Source organism: Gadus morhua, chromosome 9, assembly GCF_902167405.1.
Source record: "Gadus morhua chromosome 9, gadMor3.0, whole genome shotgun sequence".
Classification (NCBI taxonomy): domain Eukaryota; kingdom Metazoa; phylum Chordata; class Actinopteri; order Gadiformes; family Gadidae; genus Gadus; species Gadus morhua.
Window position 1 is genome coordinate 23736515 of NC_044056.1, and position 27664 is coordinate 23764178.

General features: G+C 44.2%; 1 protein-coding gene across 1 annotated transcript in view; it reads left to right on the forward strand.

Moving 5' to 3' along the window:
* The first annotated feature begins 317 nt into the window (after nucleotides 1-317).
* Nucleotides 318-27664, forward strand: part of mrpl23 (mitochondrial ribosomal protein L23) — an 89572-nt gene continuing 62225 nt past the window's right edge. The window contains exons 1-3 of the mRNA XM_030365608.1: nucleotides 318-454; nucleotides 852-974; nucleotides 18442-18524. Coding sequence (XP_030221468.1) covers nucleotides 327-454; nucleotides 852-974; nucleotides 18442-18524 — 334 coding nt within the window. The 5' untranslated portion in view covers nucleotides 318-326. The remainder of the gene's footprint in view (nucleotides 455-851; nucleotides 975-18441; nucleotides 18525-27664) is intronic.

Consider the following 27664-nt stretch of genomic DNA (forward strand, 5'->3'; position numbering starts at 1 on the left):
TGAAAATAATAGTTGGTCATGTTGATCTTTAATTTTCCTGAAGCAAGCCCCCCTTTAGGAGCTGTGGGACCGCATCATCTCCTTGGGTAAAGGTTGGTCCAGTTCACCCTATGTTTAAGGAGAGAAAGGAAGCATTAAAGCACCTTTCCTTATCATTTAGCGGATTCAAATAGCTATATTCTCAGAGCTGTTAACCAGTTACTTTTGAGTCATTTCAATCAATAAGGAAGATTCCGAATCAGATAATACTATTAGACGGCAGCCCACGGAACTGTTGTTTCTATATTTCCGAGTTGTTTGAACGCAGCTATTAAGGCAAGCCACGAATGCGCTTGCGCACACGTTGTACCCGGAAACACTTCAATGCACATGGATCATATCAACTAGACCTTCAAAACAACTTGAATACAAGAATCCCAACGTCCACCGCAGCCATGGCAGCAAAGAAACTAATGTAAGCCCCGAGGTCTTCTTTTATTTAATACTCTAGCCAGGCTGTTTACGTATGTTAAAAGGGGTTTCAGTCATTGGCTATTACAGAGGCTTGGAACAGAGTGGTGTAATCTTGTCTAAAGACAAACGTTAACACATTGAAAAAACTCAGTATCTGGTTCATAGCACTCATAGTACTATCGCAATATACAAATAAACAGATGACAGGAGAGTGCATCCCTTCTCTTTAATCCACAAACTACTAATCCTAAATATGTTTTTGGGTTCTGAATACTATGATGTGAAAACATCATTAAATGTACAGCCAAGTGGTTTTTAATTGGTTCCCCAGTTTATCTTTGTTCTCTGCACCTCTGTACCTAGTGACCCCCGTCCCCTCCTCTCTGTCCCCATCACAGTTACCCTCTCTACCAGCTCGGAAACCCCCAGCTGCGGCTCTTCAGACCCAACTGGGCCCTGACCCTGGTGCGGCCCGGCCGGGAGCAGCCCTCAGACACCGTCCAGTTCCGCATCCCCATGGAGTGAGTTCTAAATTAAACTATAACATCTTTAAGGCCATCTTTCAGTTCTGCGGCCTGCTGCCTGCTGTCCATCAGTTAAGTGTGGGAAAAGACAGCCACAACATTAGAACCAATGACAGGGGAAGGGAACAACATTGATCATCTTGTTACGTTGGCATCTATCAAGCCCTGGGATATATTAGCCGTAAAGTGAACCCTCAGCTCTTAAAATTGATGTGTTGGTGGCAGATAAAATGGGCAACCGTAAGGATGGGATTTGCCAAGGGTCAGATGTGACGCCTGGGTCCTCTCCACAGAGGCAGTTCTTGAGTGGTGTTCCTGCTCTGCAGGGTTTAGTACCTTGTCTTGTTAGACAGGTGTCGGAACACCGTGCATCCCAGCTGACTGCGTAGCGGCCGACCTGGCGGATGCCTGTCTGACCCCTGTCTGACCCCTGTCCACTGCCTAAAGGGCCTACAATGGGCAAATCGTCTGAACTTGACAATGGGTCGATGGAAGAAGGTCCGGTCTATTGAATCTAATTTTTTGTTCCATTTGGATGGCAGTGTACATGTGCGTCTTGGGAGGAGATGGCACCAGAATGCACTGTGGGAAGTGGGCACCATGTTCAGGAATGGTCGAGGAACATCATTGACAGTTTCGTTGACTGGACCTGCATGTTTCCCTATCCCATGTTATTTCATAGTTGTACTTGAAATAATATGTACAACTATTAAACATGTATATTTAGACCTATACGTTTAATGGCAGTTGTATACTGCTATACATAACTATCTCGTGAAGTCGCAGTTGCAGCCTTTAATCAAATGGAACAAAGTTACAAAAGAGGCTACTATACTGTTTCGAGACGGCAATCTTTTCAAAATATTACTGTATTATTTTCGGTGTTGCAGTGCTTGAGATAGGCAGAAGGTTACCAGATGGGTATTCAATCAAAGTCGCTGACGAAAGCGGCGCGTAGTTGATTAAGCCCGGTTAGAACTAACGCCAACTTCGACTTGAGGCTAAAGCCGTTCCATCAACCCAGTTCAGCCGCGACTTGCTCAGGTTAGTTAAAGCCAGGCTTACGTTTTCGTGGATTACGCACGCTCACGAGATATGTAACCAGCCCAGAACCGTGAATGTCGAATCATGGATCAAATGTCCGAAAAGGATCGAGCGGGATCTTTTCCAGCGGCGAACAGAAGCTGCTTGTGGAGGTCTATGAGGAATACAAGCATACTCAAAAAGGGAACACCGTAAACATTAATGAAAACAGGGAGGCCGCCTGGCAATAAAATCGCCAATCCTTTGAATGAATAAGTAGTATTAAGCGTAACATAATTAAATGTAATATTGACTGCAAATTCGTAATCAGGGAGATAGTCTTGAGGTAACGTGTCGGACTTGCACCCGGTCGTCCAGGGTTTAATCCCCTCTAATAGTGAATAAGGAAAGATTACTGGAGAAATCAGAAAAAGTTTCATGCCATTTATTTTCCATTTCTTCGAATATTCTAAATTGACTGACCATAGTTCTTTTCTTAGCTGCCTGCCGAGAAACTCACCTGAATGGAATTTATGTGGCTGCGATTTCCCATGTCTTTGTCATTGTGAAAAAGGCTTATCAGTAACATTAATATTAACATTTACTTTACCATGGGTTTTTGGAAGTTATATTTGGGTTCTAGGGATTTTGTAAGACATATTTATTATATAAAGTCAATTGTTAGGCCTAATTTCTCTGATATAAAGGAAATTACCAAAATAAGAATTCAATGTAGTGCCCAGGACATGAACTCGGGTCGCCTGTACTACAGGGCAGATGCTAGGGCACTCACCCAACTTCTGGTTCCCAATTTTGATAGAATACATAATTTGTCTAAAAATGTGTTTAGAAAATATCCACGATAGCGATTCATTTAATTATTTTATTTGCATCATTTAATCTTAGACCCTTAGTGAAAATATAGGCTGTTCATATATGTACTTCATATATCTACATTTATGACAAAATCGTAAGGACTAGGCTTGGCGGAACCTTCTGATGGTACACATGTTTCCGACAGATGGGACTTCTCTGAAACACCGCTCAAGTAAGCCTGACAGTTAGCCTGGTACCGACCAGGTTCATTTGGTCAGATAAATTGCCATGGTTACTTAGCGGAGATTCCCTTGAGTCACGTTGATGGAACACAACTATAGCTTAAAGTAGCGAGGCTAAGCGAAATAAGCCTGGTTTTGCCCTTAGCTTGGTTGATGGAATACCCCCCAGGTGGTAAAAAATCCATCTTTCATTCTAAATTGCCAATATTGGAGTGTAGTTAAGCCTCTATGCCACCAGGGGGAATCACAACGCCACATAAACCCAAATGTAGCTCTCATATTCAGGACTCCACAACTATGTTGGGTTGGGGGACGTTGATCAGGTTGATTATTTGGATGCAGTGGAGGTGAGATGTTCTGAATAATAACATGCTATTCCTCTGGGACAAAGACTCAACAGAAATAAAAACAAAAAATAAAATACCTAGCACTGTATGTAATATATTTGCTAATATTCTGTTATTTGTTATCAATTGTGTGTGTGTGTGTGTGTGTGTGTGTGTGTGTGTGTGTGTGTGTGTGTGTGTGTGTGTGTGTGTGTGTGTGTGTGTGTGTGTGTGTGTGTGTGTGTGTGTGTGTGTGTGTGTGAGAGACAATCCGTGTTGTTGGGCTGTCACTTGGTGTGTGTGTGTGCGTGCACACTGCAGTAATGGGTGTGGGAGGAAGGGTGTGTTGTCTTTGATGAAAGTGGCAGGAGAGGTGCGCAGATGATTGATAAGCACTGTATTCTTAAGGTTGGAATCCTCCTCACCACATCAATAGCCTGAATTAGGTTTTGCAAAAGGGATCAACTTTATATCCCTACAGCACTATGAATGGCATGACGCAATGTCTGCTGCAAAAGAAAATAATTCAAAGGCAGCGGCATTCTATCTTTTTCAAAGAAGTTGTACTTGGTACTACACACTATTCATTGATACAATTTGCATTTATTAAGGTTGCTTATCTCAAACCCCAAAACATCAGGACTCATTGATCCAGTGGGTGTTCCACCTCCCCCACTGAAGGTATGAGTCGTGCAACCAGGTTTACAATAAGGTTGGACCGGCATATGTAAACGTCCTTGTAATCTGAGACGAAAGTGGACTTGAGCATTTGAAATGATCCCAAACTGTGGTATGTTCTCCATGTCCTGTTTCCCTCACTGAAATGTCAAGACCCATGAAGGCAGGCACCTAGCTGGCCTGTGTCCCGGTGCAAGTACGGTAGTTGTAGCTGTGGAAGGGTGGGGTTGGATGGGCTGGGGTGAGCTAGGGTGGGGAGGGGTGGGGAGGTGCAGCACAACTGTTAATGAGGAGCAGTAATGACAGCATTCACGTGGGAATCACAAAGAGTTCTCTTTGTCCCTCGACCACCTTGGGACCAACCATAAGAGATCAATCGCTCTCGCTCTCTTACCTCACGCTCTCTCTCTCTTACCTCACGCTCTCTCTCTCCCACTCGCTTGTCGCTTCCCCGCTCTTTTGCCACCCTCCCTCTTCCCTCTCTTCCACTCAACGTATCGCTCTGCCCCCCATCCATCTCTCTTCCTCTGTCTAAAACACGCACACAGACAATTGCTTACACATATGGGTTAGGCTATACCACGTAATAATACAGCAGTCATAGAAATAAATTGATTTAAATTTGTTTCCAAATACTAGACAATTTTGTATTTGTATCCATAATGAACACATACATACACACACACACAACATGCACACGCACGCACAATAATATAAATAAGTAATACAAAGTCATGTTAAAGCGACCTAAATTTGAGTTTTTTTATATTATCTCGTATTGTTCGGTCGCCAGACAATGAACATCAATGTGTGACTAGATCTACTAGTAAGGTGAGCATCTGATTGGAAGCCTTGCAGTTAAAACAACCCACCATAACTCGATAGGCATCATCATCAGCAATGAAAACAAGGGAGCGATTCCTCCGCTGATGGTGGCCGTGTTCCCGGGAGGTCTCTAGTGGGTGGACATTCCCTTTCCAGGGCTGTAACACCTGGGCAGTGCGGTGATACCCAGTGTGCGGACACGCCCGTTTCTGGGGCCTCACCTGGTCGGGCTAGGACCCTCTTAGGGCCTCAGCTGGTCGGGCTAGGACCCTCTTAGGGCCTCACCTGGTCGGGCTGGGACTCTCTGAGGGCCTCAGCTGGTCGGGCTAGGACTCTCTGAGGGTCCCAGCGCGCCCAGGCTGGTGGAGCGTGGTGTGACCCGGGGCGTCATGCTCGCGGGCAGAGAGGGAATGGCAGGAAGAAGTACAAGAAGTGTCTTGTTTTGTCATTGTCCGTCAAGGCGATTTTAGGAAGGAGGATTTTGTTTACTCGCTGACTCTTCTTTCTGGCTTTTGCTTTGGATTATTGACGATAAAGCAGTCTCAGAGTTGTCTGAGGCCTTTGTTTGTCATGTTGTTATCACCGTTATCTGATGTATTTTAATCCTTCCATATTGATATGCAGAAGCGTAATTTCTCAAGGTGTAATGTTAGTATCATAATGCCGTCGACTGGTAATAAGTTAACTATACGGTCCAATGGGAGTCCCACCACTACACCAAGCCAGCCATGTCCAGTGAGGTCACTGTGGTGGTCTCAGGTGGAGCTACCTGTAGGTAACTCAAGTGTGTGTGTGTGTGTGTGTGTGTGTGTGTGTGGACAATCCGCGCAATCCTTCACATGTGTTACATCAGGCCGCCAATCTCAGCCGTCTCCCCTGTCTTTCCTCTCAGGTTCCTCACGCCTTAACCCCCCCGCCCCTCAGACAAAGTGGGCTGTTATGGCGGTGGGGCCAGGGCTGAACGGGTTGTGCGCGTTGCATTGTGTCGGTGTGAATGGAGCAGCGAGCGGTGAGCGGTGTGTGTATCGTTCCCCCGACAATGAGGAGCGGCTCCTCTTTGTTTCCCTTCATGTGCGTCAGGAGCGGCGCTCTCGTTTCATTCTCACCATTAAGGTGCCGGCACAACGCGCTTTGATGTTGCACGGGCGGCGCGCACGGGCGGTGCGCACGGGCGGAGCGCACGGGCGGCGTGCACGGCTGTCTGAAATGTTAAGGAAACTGTTAATAACATCCATCAAGGCTTGTTGTAGGATGCCATTGGCATAAGAAGGGCACAGTGGAGCTCACTTCTGCATTCATGAGGTCCCCTGGTAAAGAATACCATATATTTTGTAGTTTGCATGCACCCCTATACATGCACACATGTTATTTCTTCCATGCATGCCTCCGTGCACCCCATGCGTGCACCATACATGCACACTCATGTATGCGTTGGTGCATCCTTTTTTTATCTGATGGATGGTTTGCTGCCCCTGCAATGAAAGCCCAGCAGTGACGTGCTAGCGTGTCGTGTTTAACGGGATACTTAACCAAGCGGTTAATACAAACCTTTAGTCCGCCGCTCACACACCTTCTCTCTTCTCACGAACTTACCGGTCTAACGGTCGGAACGCGTTTTTCTCTTATTAAAACAACAATCCTCCCGCCCCCTGAGATATGTGGCCTGAGATGTGTGTGTGTGTGTGTGTGTGTGTGTGTGTGTGTGTGTGTGTGTGTGTGTGTGTGTGTGTGTGTGTGTGTGTGTGTGTGTGTGTGTGTGTGTGTGTGTGTGTGTGTGTGTGTGTGTGTGTGTGAGAGAGAGATGGTCTCCACCCATACAACTCCCACTGGCTTAGCCCTCGGTGACGGGAGCACACAGGTGCCAGGGCATAATCTCTCTAAGAATACGTCTCTCTTCTGTTCACCGTCAAAGCAGCTTTTGTCTTTTCCTTAATGGCTTTCTTTTTTGTCTGTATCTCCACCTTTCACCTACATTACCTCTTCATCCTTCTCCCTGACTCAGGGTGACCTGCTCACTGCACGCACACGCACCAACACACACACGTACGCAAACACACGCATTCATCCGCACACACACACAGGCAGGCCGTTTCTTGGGATGACGGCCATTGCCCATTGCTTCTTTATATCAGAGAAGAGGTCAATCCAATATGATTAATTTAGTTGAATCGATGACATCCTAGATGGCTCTTCGGTCTTCCCACTCAGTAGCGTTGACCTCATGGGCCCAGACGTATTGACCAAGATGTGCAGGGCAGGGCGTCTTGTTTCAAACGATCAAACTTGCTTGGTAACAGTCCCTCCCAGACACCGTGGCCTTCCCTCTGCGTCAGCCTCCTCCTCTTGTCCTTCACCTCGGCGGTATTGCTGTGGCGGCCCAGGCTTGCGTTACCGCGACAAATGCCTCTCTTCATGCGTGTTTCTATATAAATTACACCAGTTGCTTGGTGGGGGAGACGGTAGAGAGGTATACCCTCATCCTGGTCGCTCACTTAGGGCCGTTCTGCTGGGCAGGATAGTGGGGGAAATGTCTTCCGCTCCAGGTCAGACTGATATCTATCGTGGCGGGGATGATGATGTTGACGATGATGATGGGCTGTGTACCACAGGAGGAGGTACAGAGCACTTTTTCCCCCCATGTGTGTCTCGCTGAAGTGCTGCTCTCCCGCTTTGACATTCATTAGCTTGCACTCAGACGTGTGTGTGCGTGTACACGCATGTGTGTGTGTAGTTGTGCAAGATAATCCTGCATCCTGCGCCTGAGCACATGGAGGCATGTCCAAAAATTTAGCGACAAGTCGGGACAGGCTATATGAACCCTAAATAAATCTGGATCTGCTCTGGGCCTAAATAGTCACAAGCTATACCTTTATTGCTCCCAATAAGTGTACAGATTAATGTGGTTACTTTAAAATGGCGGCAGCCGGCATCAAACGGTTCTCACTCCTGAGAATGAGGAGGAGAAAATGCGCGGCCAGTTGAACCCTGGCTCTCCCCGTCGGTACGTCAACAGAACGGGGCCGGCTGCAGTCAGCTACAGTTTGTGTATTGCTTGTTTGTTGTTTCCTATATTGCTTCCTGTGCGTGTGTGCTGCAGCAGAATATTGGAGTGCCCAGCGAGAGTAGGGGTTTAGACCCTGTTCCTGCCATTAATCAGGGAGGGGGGGTTCCTCCTGGAGGGGTTTCACGGACCCCTGGCAACCCTCCCGCTCTGCTCTCCCTCCTCTACTTCAGAAGCAGCCCAGTCTTCCTCTCTGCTCTCTAGGAATCATTTCCTTGTATAGCCCCCTCTCTCCACTCTGTCCCTCTGTCGCTTTTTCTCTATCTTCTACATTCTCTGCCTTCCCTTTTTTAAAAACATGTTAAGGTTGGCTAACAACATCATCTCTAACAGTAGCCATGTCTTAAACAAAGAATACAAACTGTTATCATCAAAGTGCAGATTCAGAGTACCCAAGTTTAACAAGATCTTACGGAAACACTCTTTGGTGCATTATTCAATCCACATGTTCAACACTGAATCAATCTCTAGATCAAAGAGAAGTTGAAGGGACTTTTATGTTTTATGTTTGTCTTCTATGTGTTTGTATTTTCTGTTTTCAGTTTGTGGTGTGTGGTGTAATGCCCTACAATGTACATCATTTACAATTCATGTTACATGTATGTGTTAAGTCACAATGGAGCAACTAAATGGACGCAAAACAAATGTCAGACCTGTCTGACAATGTATATTATTATTGTTATTATTATAATTATTTTCTGTCTGTCCTCCTCTCTGTCTCTGTCCCTCTCTCATTCTGTCTTTCTCTCCCTCCCTCCCTTTGTGTCCCCCACAATCTCTCCCTCGCTCTCTCTGCCCTGCACTTTGTCTCGCTCCGTCTCTCTGGTGTTTGTGAAGTGCTGCATGCCCTCCTCTCATCACAACCTCTGAGGAAACTGCTGCTGTGATGCACATTCCACTACCTTCCCCAACACTAGGGTCACGGTTCGGTACGTGCCTCGGTATTGAAGTCAGGGTACGGTACAGGACGGTACGGTTCATAGTCAAGGGGAAAATTATAAAGAACTGCTTGTTGTCAACAACGGAGAATGGCCGTAGATCAGCAGCAATGAAAACGCCAATAAACTTGGTTATAGCATTTGCATTTCGGAATTCCCAGACAGGGATTGTTGAAATAGTGTCTTGAGCTGGGTTTGCACAGCTCGTTTTTTTTTTTCACATCAACGGTGATAGTAACACCTTGATGGTGCCTTTTCAAATGCGTGTGCATGTAAAAGTGCTGTACGTACACACTGAGAGCCCTCTCCGTAGCCGGAGAGCCTGTCGGAGACCCTCTCCGTAGCTTACGTGCGCATCCAATATTTTTTAACTATCCGTCGACGCAATGGAGACGGCAAGGACTGTCATTGGTCCTCTAACAAAATCATTTCCGGAATCACTTCTCCGGTTTGACTTTGCACCTTATTTACTTTGTACATTGTTTACTCTGCACATTAAGGAGAAAACACCAAGTAAGATTTGAAAAGCTTTGGAAGTTTATTTACAACACTGCTTACATGGTTTGTAGTCCACATATAAGATCGATCGGGCGGCGAATTGCATTGCGTACCCGACATCCCGTCGGAGAACTGCGAATGCTCAAGGGGCTAAATGGTACTTTGCCTAAACGGTCCGGAGGAAACTCAGACTTCAAGTTTTAAAGTCTGCATTGCAAAACAAGCCTTTACATTCGCCACATTACCGCTATATACACCAAATTTACGCACGGCCCACCTCTGTAACCACCCAGAGGTGCCTGTACCGTGATGGTTCGGTACAAATACGTGTATCGTTACACCCCTACCAACACATATGGCATTCTGTTGGTATCCCGAGTGTCATTTGCCGTCCGAGGGAATGACCGTAACGTTCAACTCAAGCGTATTCGGTTGCTAAGCGACGTCGACGACTTTGGCCAATATTTCTCTGCTGACCAACACGAATGATAACAAATACATTGGAAAAATATTTTTTCGATTTGGCAACTATCCATTACAGTGGAATCCGCTTATAGTGGTCACGTTTGTCCAGAGCCAATTTGAACACTATAAGCGGATGATTACTAAAACCGAATTTACCGTTATTTCACTTATTTTTTTATGCAGAATATAATTTTTATGGTTTTTCAATAAGAACAATGCAAAGAAACGGATAGCTTCCACATTTACTGAATTTTATTACAGTATCATGCAAGTTTAATTACATATACCTGTACTGCGCTGTGCGCAGACATAACTCTGGTACGTAACTTATTACAATACAGTAGTGCTGTGCGTCGGCTCTGCTGTGCCGCCGGTGCATTTTTTTTTTTAACAAGTCCAGTGATGTTGATAGGTTTTCAATGTAGTGAGTCCCCGGGACCCACAGGTGGCGAGTTGGGTGGGTCCCTGAGAAATTCAATGGGTCCCGAGTCGACTCCCCAGTTTAAAAAATGTGTTTCTTTTTTATTATTATTCTATTTCTTAAATTAAATTAATAGTGTTAAACTCCTTGATGGTGGTATGATATGGTTAGAGCTGGAGTACTCAACCGTTCATGTTTAACACTAGAAACGCCGGGCCATTTTTACCTACTCCTAGCGCCGCAAGAGGGGTCAAATGACCCCTAAGTCATTTTAATGAGAGGCTGTGCATTTGCACATAATGATCACTAGGTGGCGCCAATGAGCTATTACCGCGCGAGCGCCGTGTGTGTGTGTGTGTGTGTGTGTGTGTGTGTGTGTGTGTGTGTGTGTGTGTGTGTGTGTGTGTGTGTGTGTGTGTGTGTGTGTGTGTGTGTGTGTGTGTGTGTGTGTGTGTGTGTGTGTGTGTGTGTGTGTCACAAGCCTAGTCCGAACGATTTTGTCATAAATGTACATATATTCAATCAGAAGGATTGCAAAAAAATCCTGTTCAATTTGCTCATTCGACACGAGTGAGCACAGCATCGAGCAGTGGAAACGTGGGTTTATTTACTATGAAGTTCGTATTTTTAATTGTTGAAATGAAATCAGCGGTGACGAGCTAGTTGTTTTGGTAGCGGCTAAATTAGCATGTCGCGATACTTTGTACAGGGGATCACGTCTGCGCCAAGTAGATGCGCAGAGGGTTGAAACAGCGCTTGTCCGATCTGCTCACAAGAAGGTTTCTTTGGCCAGTTACTGTGATTAAAAACGAGTTGTTTAGTGTTCACAATGTATCGTTTTTCATTGGGAAAATGAGATGCGTCCCCGGGACGCATGGATAGTGAGTTTAGTGCGTCCTTTCAGATTTTAATGCGTCAGGGACGCAGGACGCGTACCTAGCAACATCACTGAAGTCTGAAAATAAAGTTTGAAACAAAATGCTTAGGCCTAATCACAGCACAGTACGTCGCAGTGCGCGGACATAACTCTGATAGCCTACAGTAGGCCTAGTAACTTATTCTGTGCGTCGGCTCTGCTGTGCCGCCGGTGCATTTTTTTAAACATGTCTTCAAACAAACAAACAACAAAGTTTGAAACGGTTTCATAGAACAACAACATAGAAGATAACTGCATAGGCTACAGAAAATTAAAGCTAGCCTAACTCTGCTTCTATGTTGCAGATCTGCTGCGCCGCATTAAGAAATCACTTAACATATTTATCCATGGTTCCCTGGATCAGAGTGTTGTCCAACACCGAGTTCACTTCTTTTTCAAAAGGATGTAAAAGGTCAAAGTTTTTGAAACCAACATGCAGGAGACCAGTCTTTAAAATGCAAACTGCATTCCTCATCTCAGCTCTGGAAGGGACAACAGTCTCCTCTTCTTCATCCTCATCCTCCTCCTTCTCCTCGCTGCGCGCACCACTGGTACCCGCACCAAAGCGCTCTTGTACCTCCGAGATGATGTCCTCATCCGTCACAATCTCTGACACCGGAGTGCTGTCATCACTTTCGAACCACTGCTCAAACTCGTCAGTGCTGATCTCAGCAGGTGGATCAACAGGTGTCGGTTCCTCCTCTGGTGACATGACCAGACCTCCTTTCCTCCAGCAATTCCTGATTGTGGAAGCCTCCACATCAGCCCAGGCGTCCCGTAGCATCAGAATCGCGTCAAGGAGGCTGATTTTCTTTGCGATGTCTGCAGCAGCTGCTCTGTTCCCCTCATCAATTTGGCGCAGTACAGAGCGGGCCATCTCTTTGCGAAAGTAAGCTTTGGCTGTTCTGATGATGCCTTGGTCACAGGGCTGGAGAATTGAGGTTGTGTTCTTCGGCAGAAACTCGAGTCGGATGTTTCTCAGTGTTGTTTTCAAGTTATGGGCTGAGCAGTTGTCCACAAGCAGAAGGATACTCTTCCTCTCTTGGCCCAGTTTGCGATCCCAGTCCTTTAACCACTCCATAAAGAGAGCCCCGGTCATCCAAGCATTAGCATTGGCTGCGTAACGAACAGGCAGTGTACGTACGTGTTTGAAGCAGCGGGGGCTCTGACTTTTTCCGATGACAAAAAGTTCCTTCTTTTCTCCCGCGGCAGAGCAGGCGAACATAGCCGTAATCCTTTCTTTTGATTTTTTCCCCCCTCTTTTATTGTCGGATTTGAAGGTCAGGGTGCCGTCAGGTAGAGCCCGAAAATAAATCCCGGTTTCATCAGCATTCCAGATGCTTTCCTCACTGTACTCCTGTCTCATCCTGACCCACTGTTGCTCGAGCCACTCGTCGCGTGACACAGTGTCAGCCTCAGCAGCCTCTCCGTGCAGCTTCTTAAACACAATGTTCTCCCTCTTTTTAAATCGCTCAAACCAGCCGCTAGAAACTTTGAAACTCTCCTCTCCGAGACTTGTTGCTAATGACTCAGCCTTCTCCCTGACCAAGGGTCCGCTCAGCGGAGCGTTGCGAGACCGGGCATAATCAATCCACTTCACCAGGGCAGCCTCAACCGCAGGTGCTTTGCCCGGGCGCCGTCGTTTTCGGTCTCCGTCGTTAGCCTTCATGACTGTCTCTCGTTGCTTAATTAGACTCCACAAGGTAGCCTGATGAATGCCAAGCTTCGCCGCAGCATCTCGTTGGCTCATTTTTGGCAACTTATCATATGCCTCGAGGAGATTACGTTTTTCATTCATAGAAAATGATTTCCTTTTTCCAGCCATGATTCGCAAGCTAGTTCTAGCTGCCTGGTCGTCAACTCTTTACGTTAGCTAGCAAGGCAGAAGCAGACGTCCAGAAAGGAATCATGGTAAAAAATAACAATAACTACACGTAATAATAATAATAATAATAATTTTTAATTTTAAAATTATTTTTGCACATGTTTACATTCATAAAATGGCCAAAAATGAACATTATAAGCGGATTTCTTGATTACTTTAAACAAATTATTTAAACAGCATTTGTATAGAAATGATTCGGTCCCAAGCCTTTTGAACACTATAAGCGGTTGATTACTATATCCGTGACCACTATAAGCGGATTCCACTGTACTAATAATACCAATACTGTTTGACTGGGATGATGAGGCATCAGACAATCAAGTCATTTTAGCCTGAATACATAGGCAAAAAGCAACAGGGCAGGTTGCTAGTACCATGGACAGTATCAGAACGATAACTTGTTGAACTAAATGGATGTGGTAGGCTACACCACGGGATGCATCTGCAGACCACTGCCACATAAATAAAGGTAAGAAGCGATATTTATTGCTTAAGATTTGCTGTTGCTGTGGCAGGTCTTTTGTGTTTTTTGCACTCAAGTGGTCGGCTGTTTTAACTTGAAATTGATAGTCGTGGAGTCAGTCTCTTGTTGACACAAATTTACTTTTGGTCATTCTTGCTTTGCTTGAATTCTGGCATAATTGTGGGGGGGGGAGTGCATGCGTTTTGGTCAGAATGCTTGATAGTTTTGATGGAATGCGTGTCGTGAATTGAGAACAGCCAGCTCATGATGAGATACAGCGTTCAGCTGTGCAACAAATATTTTTTTCTTTTCTAATCTTGACGACTTTTGTAGTGCTGTGTGTAGCCACACGTTTGGCCCTTCTGAACTTAAACACGCAGTTCATTTCCTTTCCTAGCTCCTCTTGTTTATGTTGTTAGCTTAGCCATGTCATGTCACGTTGTCAACATTGGATAAATGGAGCAGAACATAGTGGGTCATATGTCCGATGCTTTTTGGAAACGTTTTCTTCATAAAACGTGCCAGACAGATTTTGTATACATTTTATTCCTTAAAGGGACTCTCACCTTTGTTGCATTTGAGAATTACAGCACATTCAAATCATCCCGCCTTCCTCCAATGCCCCACCCCCTAAGCGTTATTTTTTAGAGTACAAAACTAAGCGTTATTTTTTTTTGAGTACTGTAACGACCTCGCCGGTGACATAATGATGTCGAGTCATTAGTAGTTGAAGGTAGTTTTAATGAACCAAAACCAGGTCACTGAAACCCGTAACATTGTAACCAACGGCAGAAAACCGACACAAAACAAACCCCGGTTACCCCGGCAACCCCCAACACGGTCTCACTCGCGTGCAGGCCCCCACCCTCCTGTTCTTCCAAGGCCCTCCCCCAGCTGACCTAATGATTCGCCCCCACGCTGATTGACAAGAAGAACATTACAATACATGCACATAGAACAACTGGCATAGCGGACAACGAAATATAATGTAACACATAACACAAACTATTTAACTGTCCCAGGGTCGCTACAGTACAAAAGTTCTAGACTCCCATGGGTTATGTTTAGACTCCCATGGGTTATGTTTAGACTCCAAGGGGTCATAATATCTACCAGGGGTCTAGTAAACAAGAAATTTAGCAGGTGGCTCACTGTAATTTTATGGGCTTCGTGTGATACCGTTTTGAGGCCCCATGTTGAAGGACAGTGGTCCCACTGAGTATAAGAAAGGTGTATGAGCATTACAAACAGAGTAGCGGGACAACGTAGCGTCTGAGGCCGAAATGGGTCCCCTAATCGGACTGAATGGTGCGGTTGGGTGCCAACGGTCCGGAGGTCTTCCTGTAGCTCCAGAGTAGCGGGACAACGTCGCATCTGAGTACGAAATGGGTCCCGTAATCGGACTGAGTGGTGCGGTTGGGTGCCAACGGTCTGGAGGTCTTCCTGTAGCTCCAGAGTAGAGGGACAACGTCGCGTCTGAGTCCGAAATGGGTCCCGTAATCGGACTGAGTGGTGCGGTTGGGTGCCAACGGTCTGGAGGTCTTCCTGTAGCTCCAGAGTAGCGGGACAACGTCGCGTCTGAGTCCGAAATGGGTCCCGTAATCGGACTGAGTGGTGTGGTTGGGTGCCAACGGTCTGGAGGTCTTCCCGGAGCTCCAGAGTAGCGGGACAACTTCGCGTCTGAGGCCGAATCGGGTCCCCTTGTCGGACTGAATGGTGCAGTTGGTGGCCAACAGTCTGGAGGTCTTCCTGAGGCTCCAGAGGAGGGTAACTCTGTGAGTCTGAGTCCGAGATGAGTCCCCTAATCGGACTGAATGGTGCAGTTTCAGTACGCCGTGGACCACTTTGGTCTGCCATCGTCAGTCGCTACGGTCGCTACTCGCTACTGTCTGCCGTGGAATCAAAACAAACCCTCTAGTTGAGGACGCGCCTTGATGACGCGGGCCCGAATGCGCCACAAGAAGCAGACGGAAAACCTTATATATCCATGCAGCAAACAGACAGGTCTGTCGGCCAATAAGGTCATTCGGTCCGAAGAATTTTATTGGTTGAAGTTTTCACTAAATATTATGAGAGTAAAATAATTGTTTGTTTTTACTCCTGGTGGGTCTGTCTTGCATATTAGAGTGTTATTACCTTATTAATACCAATTTAACCTTATCCAAAAAAAGTGTAAAAATGCAACAAAGGTAAGAGTCCCTTTAATAATAAGCTACATGGGTATGCCGTCTTTCAGAACCTTTCATTACCGGCACTCAAGAGAGAAAAAATAGTGCGCATCATTGTACTCAGCACTTCTGAAAATGGACTTCCGAATGCGTCTCTGTCCCCAGCACATTTCAAACCAAACTGACGCCCATGGTGAGTGACCAGAGCGACCAAAAAAAGTTGAAGACTGCTGAACTTTATGCAAATTACTATGACACGTTTCGGCGGCAAAACACTGACAGCCAATCGTAATGTAGACGCTCTTCGCTTGCATGGATCCCAAGGTACACCGAACACCGGCACTTTGGTCCTACCTACTTTTTTGGTTCCTACTGACTGTACAAAATGTTGACCGAAAAATTAATCGCGGCTGTAACTGGGCACCCGCTGTACGAACCGAGCCTTTTTTCATTTCAGAGAACGCAACAAAAAGTCTCTGTCCTGGGCGGAGGTGTCACGGTTGGTTGGTTGGTTGGTTGGTTGGTTGGTTGGTTGGTTGGTTGGTTGGTCGGTCTGGTGTGTGAGTTAATGAAACGATTGAGATTATTGTAAAATAGGTGCGATACATGCCTGCTAACCGAGATCCTAGCATACTAATCTTCCTTGCTCTGAATGGGACGATATCGTTTTCAAATATTGAAAATACATACGTTGTGCAAAGGAATAGTAGGTTTGGTTGTGCAAAGGAATAATGCACGCATAATAATGCAATAATAATGCAAATGAATAATGCACAGAACAAACGTGTCACTTCAATGCAGTTTAATTGAGGATAGACAGCCGGCTTTTATCCAAAGCGACTTGCAATAAGTACATTTGTCATAAGAAGTGATACAATATATCGCTGTCAGTGACAGTGATAATGACAGCTGTGTTTTCTGTTTTGTGTTCAATAGTTAATGAGTGCAACATCCATAGTGATTTTGATACCAAGTGATGATAAACGTGAGTATTTATAGAACATATTTGCCATCTAGATCATTCATATTTAAGCGGGAATCATTTTCATTTGCTCTCCATCCCACCAATCTAACCAACCAATCGCGTGTAGTCGTGCTTTAAACAAAACACGTTTTTGAAATCGTCACATACACAAACTTATCGACAAGACAAGGGATAAATGACAAGGGATTGATCTCTTGTCTTTTATCCCTCTATTCCCGCTATTCCCCATTATTCAAGGAGCCTGAGGTGAATCATTTTAAATTAAATAGTCTAGATAGATAGCCTTGTCAAGTCTTTATTAATACCAAACGACACAAATCGTCGGGAATTCATTTGGGTGATTCGGCTCAAACAGGACAGTAGCCTACAAGACCACACAGAACAAGGGAGACAAGTCTGAGTGGACATGCACAAAATACATCACATTAAAACTAGACACGCGTTGTTAGATAGATAGATGGACAGGTAGACCTAGATAAATTGATAAATATGTTCCATTATTTGCCTTGCGGAGCCAGCCAGTCCTGTGCACGTATGCAAATTATCCATGTGCGGCAATGTCAATTTGTTTGAGTGAGCAACAGGGCCGCCGCTCCCAATACGCAGAGTACGCAGTAGGGCACCAAGTACCTGGGGGTGGCACCAAAAATTAAGGTTTAAAAAAAACAACGCATTTTTATAAATATATATATATATACACTTATAAAAATATATAAATTATTTATGAAGAGGCCCATTGTTGTGTTTTTTCTTAATTGTGTAACCTATCACCCAGGACCGGTGCTCGGCGGTCTTGTCCATCTTCTCTCCATCTTGGTATCCTCTTGATTCAATTCTTATTTAAGGAGCCTATTAATCACTGTATTTCTATAAATATATGTTTGCATTTAGTTTTAAATGAAATACTTATTGTGGTATTTCAGGTTAGCAAAAATGTATTAGAAAGTGCTTCATAAATATCCATATAATATACTGGTTTGATGCGGCAGGGCCAGATGTGGTCCCTCTACAGAGAAGATCAGCTCCTCAGAGGGGCAGCAGAGCGAGGTCATGGGAGGAGAAGAGCCTCCTCTCACCTATGGAGAGGAGTTGACTCCTCTTTCCGTTCAGAGGCCCGAGTGATGCGGCCACTTCCATTGACAAAAGAGGCAGCAGGAGTGTGTTACATTAGTCAGTCATATCAGCGGGCAGGGCAGACAGCGTTTTGGAGGAGCTGGTTTTTGCCCGTAACGCCGCTATAGTGCACTTTGTCCGATTGCATTTGGGAAGTGCTCTCTAGCCGGGTAATCCAATTGGACAAATTGATTGAGCCGTTAAAAGCCTTTCTTCCTCTGACCGAACCGATCAATAGCAAGATGCCAGTGGTTAGCTTTAGCTGAGCTGGTGCATTGTTGCCAGGCTCATTTCCTGTGTAGGGTTTCATTGGGCGCAATCAATACATCCAGACAGCTAATTGGATGAATCACCACCAGTGACGTTCTCCTCCGCTTCCTGCTTTTCAGAATAAAAGCGTGGAAATGGGTTGATATTGAAAGGTTCTCTCGGTAACAAGCCATAACAGGATGCATTGTGAAAACATTTTTTTTGTCCCCTGGTGATTGTCATTGTTGTGTCAGTTTCAATGAAGTGCATGTGTAAAAATGTGCGGGCTACACACACACACACACACACACACACACACACACACACACACACACACACACACACACACACACACACACACACATCTCTAACCCTCTCCCTCCCCTGGACAGGATGACCAAGTGTGATGTGAAGAACTACCTGGAGAAGGCTTACAGTGTTCCAGTGGGAGCGGTCCGCACTAGGATCCAGTTTGGTGAGTGTCTGCTCTGCACACATACCGTACGTTACACACCTGGCTATAGAGCACGGTTATCTGTTGCTAATGGGCCTGTGGAGAACACTCGATGGATTTGTCATTAGTGCGGGGGCCCGTTCTGGTTCTCCATGCCAACATGTACCTGGGTCAACACTTGTCAAGTTGAGATCCTCTGGTCCTGTGGATCCTCTGGTCCTGTTGATCCTCTGGTCCCTGGATCCTCTGGTCACTGGGTCCTCTGGTCCTGTTGATCCTCTGGTCCTGTTGATCCTCTGGTCCCTGGATCCTCTGGTCCTGTTGATCCTCTGGTCCCTGGATCCTCTGGTCCCTGGATCCTCTGGTCCTGTTGATCCTCTGGTCCCTGGATCCTCTGGTCCTGTTGATCCTCTGGTCCTGTTGATCCTCTGGTCCTGTTGATCCTCTGGTCCTGTTGATCCTCTGGTCCCTGGATCCTCTGGTCCTGTTGATCCTCTGGTCCTGTTGATCCTCTGGTCCTGTTGATCCTCTGGTCCTGTTGATCCTCTGGTCCTGTTGATCCTCGGGTCCTGTTGATCCTCTGGTCCCTGGATCCCCGAAGCAAACTCATGACACACACACACAGACACACTTTTTACAACGCCAAGCTAGTTCGGTCGCAGCTTAGCACGCCCGGCAATTTCACTGCCTTGCCTGTGTAAAACCGAGGGGGTAAAATCCCCCGTTGTCACGGAGCGGGCTTTCTTGGTTCACTTGAGAAGTTAGGGCTTTTCTAAAGACCTCCTTAAAATAATTTGCATACAACAAATGTTTAAAAAATGTTATGATTCAAGAGACAGATGCAAGAATGAGTATACATCTGAGTGTAGGCTAAAAACGTGGCTAACTATTTCCAAGTGCAAAAACCGCAACATATTCTTAATTTTACTCGCCACTTGTTTTTTAACCAGAGGATAAAAAGTCTTCCTCGTAGATCGCACCATCTTTCCCTGTCTTCGATTACTGAAGCATGGAGCCGTCTAATCTCATTTACATCAGATTGAAACCGGCAATGTGTTCAGGGTCCGGGAGGGTCAATTGGGGTGCCGGCTCCAGCCCGTGATTTCAAAGGGCAGTGTAAATCCAGGACCATGCCGGGAAAAAGGCGAGCATAAGACGGGCATATTTGTCAGTGTAAAAACGTCTAAAGACACACACACACACACACACACACACACACACACACACACACACACACACACACACACACACACACACACACACAGGGACGTCCCTAGGAATTCTGGGCCCCCTGACAGAATTAAGTTAGAAGAAAAAAAAAGAAAAAAAATATATATATTAAAAAAAAAAATGAAATTATATATAGCCTACATTTTTTATGTTATATATTCATTCACATTTTATAATCATTAAATATTGGGTAATACTGGGTCAAAATTGGGTAGTCATTATCATCAGAAGAAAATGAATAACAACTGAATAACAACATGATAAACTTACCTACTTACCTAGGCTACTTTGTACACTAGATAGTTAGTTAGTATTTAGTTACACATTTACCTGGGTTGTAGTTACTATAGACAGAAATAAACTAATAGACTGTGACAGTGCTGCTTCTACTTAGAATGTCCTCCTTCTCCCCTTCTTCTATTTCAACCTCACTGGTTTCTTCTGTGTGATCATCATGGCTTGAAGAGGGCCCTGACTCTAAGATACATCTTATAATTCAGAATATGTCTCATAATTATCTGAACATATTAAACAATGTTGTCAACAGTCTATTTGATTGGATTGAGCTGGGCATGACTAAATATGTATTTGTATGTTTTGATTTGCTGCATTAGCCTACAATAAATAGCAGCTATTAATCTAAGGGTAGACTACTTGTAATTTTTGCTGAATTTTAGCATGGAATGTTAATCATTGCATTATCTCCATTTATACCATGGTCTGGGTGAATACTCGATTCTGATTGGCTGGAGGGTGTAGGTTAAGGTTAAGTGTTAATTTACACCTAGGAAAGACGTTGACCCTATGAAGACGCTATTGCCACGTTGCTTGGCCTGCTAGTTTAAGACACTAGCAGTCTGCACTTGCTTCTGATCTGCCTGGCTGCTACTTTGCTCTGCAGTAGCGTAAGACGTGGGCTGTACCAAATAATGACAAATGAGAGGGGTGATAATAGGGTGAAGACTTTCTAATGATTTTGTAAAAATGGAGGAACAAACCACAAAAAAACAATAATACCACCAGTGTCCTCTGGGGCGCCCCCCGTCAGTGCTGCGCCCCTGGAATCATCCTAATTCCCCCCCCCCTAAGGACGTCCCTGCACACACACACACACACACGCACACGCACACGCACACACACACCAGAAAGTTGTTTTTTTTGCAGATATTTGCTGTTCATTTAAACTTGTTTATTTGGACAATGTATTAGAAAGACCCCAGGCACAATGAGATGCATTGTCCTTGATTATTGCCTCCTGAGCCACGTTTTCACCAAATTGACCAGGAACTTTGTGTCCCAGGAACCACACCTCAAGGGACTAGTTAAAGTTACTCCTGCCCTATGTTGTCGGTTAATTTGATCGTGCAAACCTCCATACACTCTTACGAGTAAAGTGTTCCGCCAATTCATTGTTCATTCATTGTCAACCATGGCGGGGGTAATAAATATTTGAATATTCCTGCGCGTTACCCTTAATGAGTGGCGTGGCACAAACAACCTGGTTCATGCAGATTTCGATAGGAATGCACTAGGGATGGGCGTGAGGAATCGATTACTCGAGTACTCCTCGTTACAAATGAACTCGGTTGGTGGACAGGCAAACTCGAGTTTGCATATACACACGCATACAATACAATACACACATACAATACAATTTTCTGTGCGGCGCCACTAACGCATGCCGTCACGTCGGCACAAAGCAAATTAAATGTATACAATTTCTGTGTGGCGCGTGCCGTGCCGTGTGCAGGCACGCCAGAATTCAAAAAGTTAAGAGATGGCGGTTAAAGCAAAGCGCAGCGAAGAATTGAAATACTTTAAAGAAAAAGGAGATCATAAGGTGAAATGTAAAATATGCCAAGCGAAATCGAGCTACCAGAGTAGGGCTACTACAAGTTCTATGCGGCAACATATGCTCCTGAAACACAACGGTGAGTTCGGGAAAGCAGACCCCCAGCAACCAAGTGTCGGCTATTTTCACCGCCGCAAGATGCTTCTGTAATCCCGGCCGTGTAGAGAAGATCGCTGAGTATTTCCATAGTCCATTTGCTGCCATTTTATTTGCAGCTTTAAATTATTTGCAATGGTTAGGCTACTTGTTTCGTTTTTGTTTTTTTTAAACCGTTACAGGCCTTGGTTCGACGTGATTTAAATTGTGAGACGCATATTTATTTTGGTAAGGAAAATGTGTTTTGAACGTTTGCAAAAATAAATAATGAATACTCTGATAACTCTGACTGTTTTGATGGAGAATAAGCATTACATGTTTGGTTGGTAATATTGCCGTTCATCATTAGGCCTATTCCTGCTGCAGAATTGTTGCATTCTAAAAATAGATTTGATTAAACCAGTACTCGATTGATTCTCGAGGAATTCCTTCGATCACTCAAGTTTGGAATTTACTACTCGTGCCCATCCCTAGAATGCACCGTTATGAAAATTTTGGCCGATACCGATATTCGATATTAATTTTGCTGTTATGGCCAGTAACCGATATTTACAGTTATCGATATGTGTTTGTTTTTCTTTAATTCTTAGTTGATAAATTACCAAGACAAATTCCTGGCTGGTGTAAAACCTCCTTGGCAATTAAATCCTTTCTGATTCTGATTCTGATAAAATTTTGTACAGACTGAAAATCATGCAAACTGAATTTTTGAATATCTTCCTTTATTTTCAGAACGTATTTAACTTCCAAATAACAAGGTTACAGGGCTACCATGAAACATAAGTAACCAACCTTTACCACCCAACCTATACTCTAAATATAAACGCGTTGTCTGATTACAGTTTAATTCATTTTTCACAATTTACCAGCTCTCGTTTTGAAGAATAATCACAGCGCCATTCGTTTCAATGGGAATCGCGACGGTCTAAGATTTCAACATAAAGTGTGCATATTTATAATTCGAAATTCGGCCCAGCCTTTATACAACAGATACTCTAGGGTATATAGCATATAACCGCATTGTCTGATTACAGTTTAATTCATTTTTCACAATTTACCAGCTCTCGTTTTGAAGAATAATCACTGCGCCATTCGTTTCAATGGGAATCGCGACGGTCTATACTTTCAACATAAAGTGTATATATTTACAATTTGAAATTCGCCCCAGCCTTTATACCACAGATACTATAGGGTCTATAGCATATAACTGTCTTTCCTGATTACAATTTAATATAGCAGTAAGCTGACAACATCGCTAATTAACACCGCAACTGCAAATTAACCACACGGAGATAACCATGGCAACCGGTCAAACAAATTTACTTTTTGCGATCATTCTGCGCGAGCATCCGCCGTGTTGATAAACAAATAATCCCCCTATATACATGGCCAAATCCCCCTCCCCCTCCTTCTCCCTCTCCCGACACACAAACAGCAACTAGAGGATATACATCGGTTGTGGATATCGGCCCAATTTTACTCATCGGACCGATGCCGATGTGTCAAAAAATGACAAACATCGGCCAATACCGATATTAATGCCGATATATCGTGCATCCCTAGATTTCGAGTGATTCAACTCACGAAAATATATTGGCAGAAAGAAAAGTTGGCGTTCACAAGAGTTCCAATGTTCTTCAAAACACTTGCACGATCAAACTTGTGTACTGTGAGTAGAATACTCACTGGGCCTTTGGTGTGATTGCACTGTTCGAATCGCGGCAGTGAAAAATGGATTCAACTCCCAACCTCGTGTAGCAAGTGAATCTGATTCTGAGCCTATGCTCCGTAAATAAAATATCCTGTGGATTTAGAGGATTCAATTATTGTGGAGTTTTATTTGTAATCCAAGGGTAAAAAGGTCTATCGCATGTCAGTTGTTGGATGAGGGGTATTAAGGTAAATGATTGTGTATTCTTTAAATCATCCCTGTTTTGGAGAGGTTTGTTTTAGAGGTAGTTTTTCCGATTCATTAACCCAAAGTAGGCTATCACTCTTTTAAAGGAGATGAGTAACTGCTCAACCGATATTCACTTCTCTGAGTGCAAGTAAACTTTGCTTGTAGCACCGACTGCTATCAAGATGAATGATCACCGCATACAACACAAAGCGCTAATTATATAAATGTAGGAAACCACTATGGATGCAATAAGAGGACTGTGTGATTTACAGCAAAAAACTGTTGGTTCGCGGCTGCAGATGTTGAAATGGCTGAAATGAAATGCTTAGAGTACTCAACCAATCAGATGTTCAGCACTGCAAACCCAGGCCTCAAGACTAACTTTTCTACGGCTCTCACTGGTGACACTGTTTCATTTGGTAGCACCCTTACATATTTGATCGTAACCTTCTATTAGCCACTTTTTCGCAGTATTGGCAGCATGTCCTTTGTCGTGTACTATCCATCTGTTCATTCGTTTGAACAATTAACACACCTGAATTAAGTTGTCTAATGTTTTTAATGCAGTTATTTATTTTCTGTCTTTACCACCGGTACCTCCTTCCCATCCATTATCAAAAAGCTCTACCTACTAATAACGGTCTGCTTATTAAGTAATAATAATAATATTAGTCAAATTACAATTATTATACATTTATTTATTTATATATTTATAGGTTTATTTCATTGAAACTTTTTCCACAATGTACAAAGCACATTTTTAGTTTTCTTATCAAAGCAGGGTCTTGATTGGAATTTAAGTGGTCTTGTTTGTTAATAGTGCTCCCCTACCAGCTCCATCATAAAGCCGCGAGAAAACCGCCAGCACTGCTCAAGACCTAGGCGTGAATCGCAGTGCCGTCCATTACGACTCATGTTATACACAGAACAAAACCTAAAGTTGAATCTTTTGACGGGTGATATATATATATATATATATTAGTGCTGTCAAGCGATTGATTAAAATATTTAATCACATTATTGTCATAGTTAACTCACGATTAATAGCGAGTAATCGCGATTAATCGCAATTCTTTTTTCTATGCTAAATATCCCTTGATTTCTTGTCCCATTAATTGTTCTCATTTTAATGCTCTTATCAACATGGAGAAGTGCATCGGCTTGCCTTGTGCAAATGTTTTTTTATTGATAACAACATTGGCATATACTAGGGATGGGCGTGAGGAATCGATTACTCGAGTACTACTCGTTACAAATGAACTCGGTTGGTGGACAGGCAAACTCGAGTTGGCATATACACACACACAAACAAAGTTTTCTGAAGCAAATGTATCAATTTTCTGTCGGCGCCACTAACGGATGACGTGGGCACAAAGAAAATTAAATGCATCCATTTCCATGGCGCGTTCCGTGCCGTGTGCAGGCACGCCAGAATTCAAAAAGTCAAGAGATGGCGGTTAAAGCAAATCGCAGCGAAGAATTTAAATACTTTAAAGAAATAGGAGATCATAAGGTGAAATGTAAAATATGCCAAGCGAAATCGAGCTACCAGAAAGTACTATGCGGCAACATATGCTCCTGAAACACAACGGTGAGTTCGGGAAAGCAGACCCGCAGCAACGGTGAAAGTGTGTCGGCTATTTTCACCGCCGCAAGACGAAGCTGTAATCCCGGGCGTGTAGAGAAGATCACAACTCTGAGTATTTCCATAGTCCATTTGCTGCCGTTTTATTTGCAGCTTTAAGCATTTATTTGCAATGGTTAGGCTACTTGTTTCATTTTTTTTAAACTGTTACAGGCCTTGGTTCGACGTGATTTAAATTGTGAGACGCTGCGCATATTTATTTTTGTAAGGAAAATGTGTTTTGAACGTTTTCAAAAATAAATAATGAATACTCTGATAACTCTGACTGTTTTGATGGAGAATAAGCATTACATGTTTGGTTGGTAATATTGCCGTTCATCATCGGGCCTGCCGCCTATTCCTGCTGCAGATGCGTTGCATTCTAAAAATAGATTTGATTTAACGAGTACTCGATTGATCCTCGAGGAATTCCTTCGATCACTCGAGTTTGGAATTTACTACTCGTGCCCATCCCTAGCATATACTGATCAAAACAGGACGATACAAAAAAAGAGCCTATAGTGCAATTAAACGATTGCTTTGAACAAATGTAATTTGAACATAGCAGTCAGGCTACTGCTTCTTTGTTTTGAGCCAAAGAAAAAAAAAAAAAAAAGAAGTTTATTTTTATTTTTTTAATAAAATAATTGCGTTAATCGCGCGATACAATTTTTAACGCAGTTAAAATTGGTTTGCGTTAACGCCGTTAATAACGCGTTTAACTGACAGCTCTAATATATGTGTGTGTGTGTGTGTGTGTGTGTGTGTGTGTGTGTGTGTGTGTGTGTATATGTATGTATGTATATATATATATGTATATACATCCCCATGATGAATGTCTTCAGCCCTGAGCCCGCCCACCCCCCAAGCAGGGACTTTTCTGGGGGTAAAATAATGTCCCTGGAACCTAGAGACTCTGGTTCGTCAGTGGAAAAGCACCTCGTTCTTTCAAAGGTTTCTTGTTCCTTGGTGGGTATTGGTCATCTACATCGCAGTCCCAGGGCAGACACATTACAAAATACATGTCAGAATACATATAATAAAATATGTTATTGTTATAATATTTACAGCAGGCCACATTCCCAAAGAAGTGTACACACACACACACACACACACACACACACACACACACACACACACACACACACACACACACACACACACACACACACACAGCAGGGTGCTACCGACACAATTATCCTGTTAATCCTGTCAGGGTTCGGATTGGCTGCTCTTAGTGTTTTTTCTGTTTTGGGGAGATTTTTAAAGGGCATTGAGTTTGAGGGAGAGAGAGAGATCTGTGTGAGTCCTGAAGGGGCTGTAAGGAGCCCCTCTACCTCTGGAGAGATGCAGGAGAGACACACACACAGAGCGTGCGAAGTCCAGTGTGGACCGACCATTACCGCTGTTTATTGGGGTTTGTGTTGTTAAAAGACTGAGGAAATAGGAAAGCCCCTCAGCGAGGGGGAGAGGGAGAGCAGGGGCCCCCGGGGCCCGGTGGTGGTGCCTCGGTGCGTCAAAGAGAGAGAGAGAGAGCCTTCATAGTTGCATGTGTGGTGGGGGTATTTTGGAAGGTGTTGCCATGGTTACTCATGCAGCCCCAGGATTTGTAATGTGATAGCTGGCTGCAAAACCGCAATCATGAAGTGGTACAATTTGTGCTTGCGTCTGCGAGTGTTGCGTGAAAGTACTTTGTCTGTGTAAAGAGGATGGATGGGGGGCGGGGGGGGGCGGGGGTCCCAGAGTTACCTTACCTGTCTCCAAACACAACCCTTCAACTGGGGTTGGGGTCAGGTTTCAGGCTGATGGTGGGGAAGTGCACTAAAGCCTGTTGGGCTTTCCCATAGCAGTGCACTCACTCACTCACTCACTCACTCACTCACTCACTCACTCACTAGAGACACTGCATGATTCATTACCTTGTGTGTTTTGCTAATTTTTCATGTTAAAATTAAAGCTCCAAAGGTAACGTCTTGAGCTGTAGGAGGCCTTAGATGAGCTTAATGGCTGGTCATCTTTAATTGCGCAACAACAGCAAGCTAGCCGAGACACTTGGACCATTCCCACGGCACTTGTTAAAATAACCATCAACAATCATTTTGATGGAATTCCATTAACGGACACACGCACGCACACACACACACACACACACACACACACACACGGGCGTGGGTTATGTCATTGTCTTCTTCAGAGGATCATGTTGTGGGGCTCTACTATGCTTCTCCGGTAAACAAGGTATTTACCATTTTCCTCTTGTTTGTACATTCAAACAAGAGGAGAGGGCTCCACATAGTTTTATCTAATCTACCTGTAATTTAGATTATGCTTTCGGTAATTAATATTTAAATTTAAAACCAGCCTTTGTTAATGGTCCTAATCACCCCTCCTATACACTTAATTTTGTGTGATTGAGGGTGCTTGTGGTCCTCTTGGATGCAAACAAACTCTTAAATATA